This window comes from Lactuca sativa, chromosome 1, assembly GCF_002870075.4.
Source record: "Lactuca sativa cultivar Salinas chromosome 1, Lsat_Salinas_v11, whole genome shotgun sequence".
Classification (NCBI taxonomy): domain Eukaryota; kingdom Viridiplantae; phylum Streptophyta; class Magnoliopsida; order Asterales; family Asteraceae; genus Lactuca; species Lactuca sativa.
In genome coordinates this window covers 126,965,647-126,969,208 of record NC_056623.2, presented here as the reverse complement: position 1 = coordinate 126,969,208, position 3,562 = coordinate 126,965,647, and the positions used below count along the sequence as shown (strand labels likewise).

The window sequence follows — 3,562 nt, the reverse complement described above, 5'->3', positions numbered from 1 at the left end:
TATTTAAACTAATAAAAACTTATAAAGCTAAGGATATTTTACATTTATATTAGAAACCAGATTTCTTATAATTATTCCTTAGTTGTTTCTACACATATAGTTATTTTAATTTGAGTTTAGGTCATTTTTGGTCACTTAACTTTTGGTTTTGTGCTCATTTGGTCACTTAACTCTTTTTAAGTTTTAAAAGGTCATAAAATTTTTGGCTTTGTGCGCATTTAGTCACTTAACTTTTGGTTTGGTCACATTTAATCACCTAACTTTTAAAATTGTCCTCATTTAGTCACTAAACTTTTAAATTTTTTTAAAATTTTCACAATTTTAAAAGTTAGGTGACTAAGTGAGCACAAATCTAAAAGTTAAGTGATCAAACCAAAAGTTAAGTGACTAAATAAGCTCAAAGTCAAAAGTTTGATCACATTTTAAAACTTAAAAAGAGTTAAATGACCAAATAAACACAAAACCAAAAATTAAGTGATCAAAAATGACGTTTTAATTTAATTTAAAAGATTAAAAAGTACATTAAAATTTACCAAACATTAATTAATCGATTATCATTAAAATCGAAATCTATTAATCACTATATATTTGTCCAACCCCTCTAGAGCTAACTAATGTCGCTAACATTTTCTCCTAACGGACCACGATGGTTGATCTGAATGAAGCTTTTAGTTCTGAGAGTGTCGTCGGGAAGAATACCTTCGGATCAAGTGATGGGTAAAAGCAAATTCTCATTGTTCCCGAGGTCTCAACTTGGTTGTTCTTAGATATAAAGTCAAACAATTCTGGCCAACCAGAACGTATAATTTGAGTTACAGGTTAATGGGTTTCCCTCGATCCTATAGTATAATAATAACATGGGATCTTATATGGTTCATACAACATCAAAAATCGCGTCGCTTGCAAAATGGGGGAAAGTTACTTGTGCACGTAAACTGTTCGATGAAATGCCCCAAAGAGACACGGTCGTCTGGAACACAATGCTCACTTCTTATACCCATCTTGGTCTTTTCCAAGAAGCTCTGTTACTCTTCCACGAAATGACAGGAATTAACAGTATCAAACCTGATCATTACTCGTTTACAGCAACTTTGAGTGCATGTGCTGGATCAGGTAAGCTGCGTTATGGACAAAAGATCCATGCTTTGATTCTTTCTGCTGGATATTCTTCTTCACTTCCAGTTAACAATGCCCTAATTGATATGTATGCCAAATGTTTGAGCCCTTGTAGTGCACATGATGTGTTTGAAGAAATTGAGATAAAAAACAATGTCTCTTGGTGTTCTTTGCTGTTTGCTTATGTTAACTCCAATCAATTTCAATCTGCCCAAAGTGTTTTTGATGCAATGCCAAATAGGATAAACATTGCTTGGAATACTCTGATTGCAGGTCATGCTCGACATGGCAATGTCAATTCTTGTGTTGATTTGTTCAAGAGGATGATGACTGAATCATGTGATGAAATTCAAGATCAATGGACATTCAGTGCACTCATGAATGCTGCTACTGAATCACACGAATATCACATTGGTTGCATGTTTCATGCTATTGTCATCAAGAAAGGATGGGATTCAGCAGTTGAAGCAAACAACTCGATTCTTAGTTTCTATGCACATTTAAGTAGTCCAGAAGATGTACTGAAAATCTTTGAATCCATTGACACTCTCACTCAAGTTTCTTGGAATGCAATAATAGACGCGCAAATGAAAATAGGAAATACCCAAAAAGCCCTTATCACATTTCACAATGCTCCTGAAAAAAACGTTATTTCATGGACTTCAATGATATCAGGGTATGTTAGAAACGGAAATTCTGAAGAAGGAATACGTTTTTTTGTCAATATGATAAGATCCAACCTCCTTCCTGATGATTTTTCTTTAGGAACAGTTCTCCATGCTTGTTCTCTCATCGCAACATTAGGCCATGGAAAAATGATTCATAGTCTTGCAATTCGACATGGATTTCACTCTTATGCTTACGTTGGAAATGGATTGGTTAACATGTATGCAAAATGTGGAGATATTTTTGGTTCTTTCCAATCTTTCAATGATATAATCGAAAAAGATTTGGTTTCATGGAACACAATGTTGATTTCATATGGTCTACATGGATGGGGTGATAAAGCCCTAGAGATTTATGACAAAATGATATCATCTAATTTGAAACCAGATAATGTGACATTCATAAGCCTACTAATGACTTGTAGCCATTTAGGGTTTGTTGAAAAGGGTCGAGATTTTTTCCAATCGATGAGTGGGGTCCACGGGTTGTGTCCTGAGGTAGAACATGTGGCATGTATGGTGGATATGTTGGCTCGAGGAGGGGAGTTGGAAGAAGCAAGAGAGATGGTGGAAAGTTACAGAAGGAGACATGGTGAAATGGGGAAGTCGAGTGAGGGTGTTTTTGGAGCTTGTTATGCACATGGTGAGTTGGAGATGTTGGAAGGTGAAAGTGAGATGAGTTATGTGGTGCTTTCGAATTTGTATTGTGTAAAGGGGAAGTGGAAAGAAGCTGAAATGGTTAGGAAAGCTATGGCTGATGAAGGGGTGAAGAAGATGCCTGGTTGTAGTTGGATTGAAGTTAAAAACAAGGTGGTGGCTTTTGTTGCTGGTGGGAGTTTATGTGTAGAGAAGGATGACATGTCTTCTATTATATACTTGCTTGAATATCAATTGAAGAATCCATGGTGATGGAAGTAATTAAAGATGATGTCGAGTTTTGAGATCTTTTTTATCTCCGAGTTTAAGTTAAAGATCAAGATGGAAATATAAACCTCAAGAGAAGTAGAAACTAAGAAAGACACACATATGATGACTATTGAGTGTATTACATGAGAAAATCAAATTCTATAGGAGAATATCAAGCAATTAGCAAGCTTGTGGATTTGTGTAAAGATTGATCTTCAAAACGGTCTGATGATGGAAACATTTATATGTGTACATTTATAATATGTTTGTCTAAGAACATTTTCCATAACATTATTTTAAAAAGTAAATAGAAGTAATTTTGCTCATTTTATTTATATATTATTTGTGTAGCACCACTTTTTTTCTTCTTAATAAAAATATATACTTTTAAGGGAACTTGAGTAAACTAACTAATCATACCTCTATAAGTCTTTTGATCAACCGGTAGAGATCTTACGAGTAAAGGCCATTGGTACTTTTACGAGAGCACTGTATTCCATGTTAAACTTTTCAACATGTCTTTAGTGTAGCGTTCTCTATGAATATTAAATAAAGGTACATTTAGTGGTTTGTTTCACTTGAAGACCTAGAAAGAAGCTTAGTTCTTTGTTCATGTTCATTTTGAATTTGTTGGTCATTAACTTTGCGGAATCTTCTACCATTGTTTCCTCTGTAGAACCGAATGTTATGTTATTCAAGGCTCGTTGAAACCATACACAACCTTATTTAGTTTGTATCAGTAATATTTTCACACCCTCAGCTGGCGACGGAAATGCTGAGCTGTACAACGTAGATATAATTGGATTGAGGGAAACATATATATATATATATATATATATATATATATATATATATATATATATATATATATATAT

At 34.1% G+C, this 3,562-nt stretch overlaps 1 protein-coding gene across 2 annotated transcripts; it reads left to right on the top strand.

Annotated features, from left to right (window-relative positions):
• The first annotated feature begins 598 nt into the window (after window positions 1-598).
• Window positions 599-3,013, top strand: LOC111893567 (pentatricopeptide repeat-containing protein At2g36980, mitochondrial). 2 transcript variants are annotated; one of them, XM_042902422.1, is made up of 2 exons: window positions 599-1,113; window positions 1,390-3,013. In XM_042902422.1, exons 1-2 carry the CDS (start codon window positions 858-860, stop codon window positions 2,688-2,690), a joined length of 1,557 nt encoding a protein of 518 aa, XP_042758356.1. In that variant the 5' UTR covers window positions 599-857; the 3' UTR covers window positions 2,691-3,013. The 2 variants fall into 2 exon arrangements, with proteins under 2 accessions (XP_042758356.1, XP_023745422.1); XM_023889654.2 differs by having other exon boundaries at window positions 599-3,013.
• The last annotated feature ends 549 nt before the right edge of the window (window positions 3,014-3,562 follow it).

Coding starts and splice junctions, on each gene's coding strand:
- LOC111893567 (XM_023889654.2), top strand. CDS start 858: ATGGGATCTTATATGGTTCATACAACATCAAAAATCGCGTCGCTTGCA.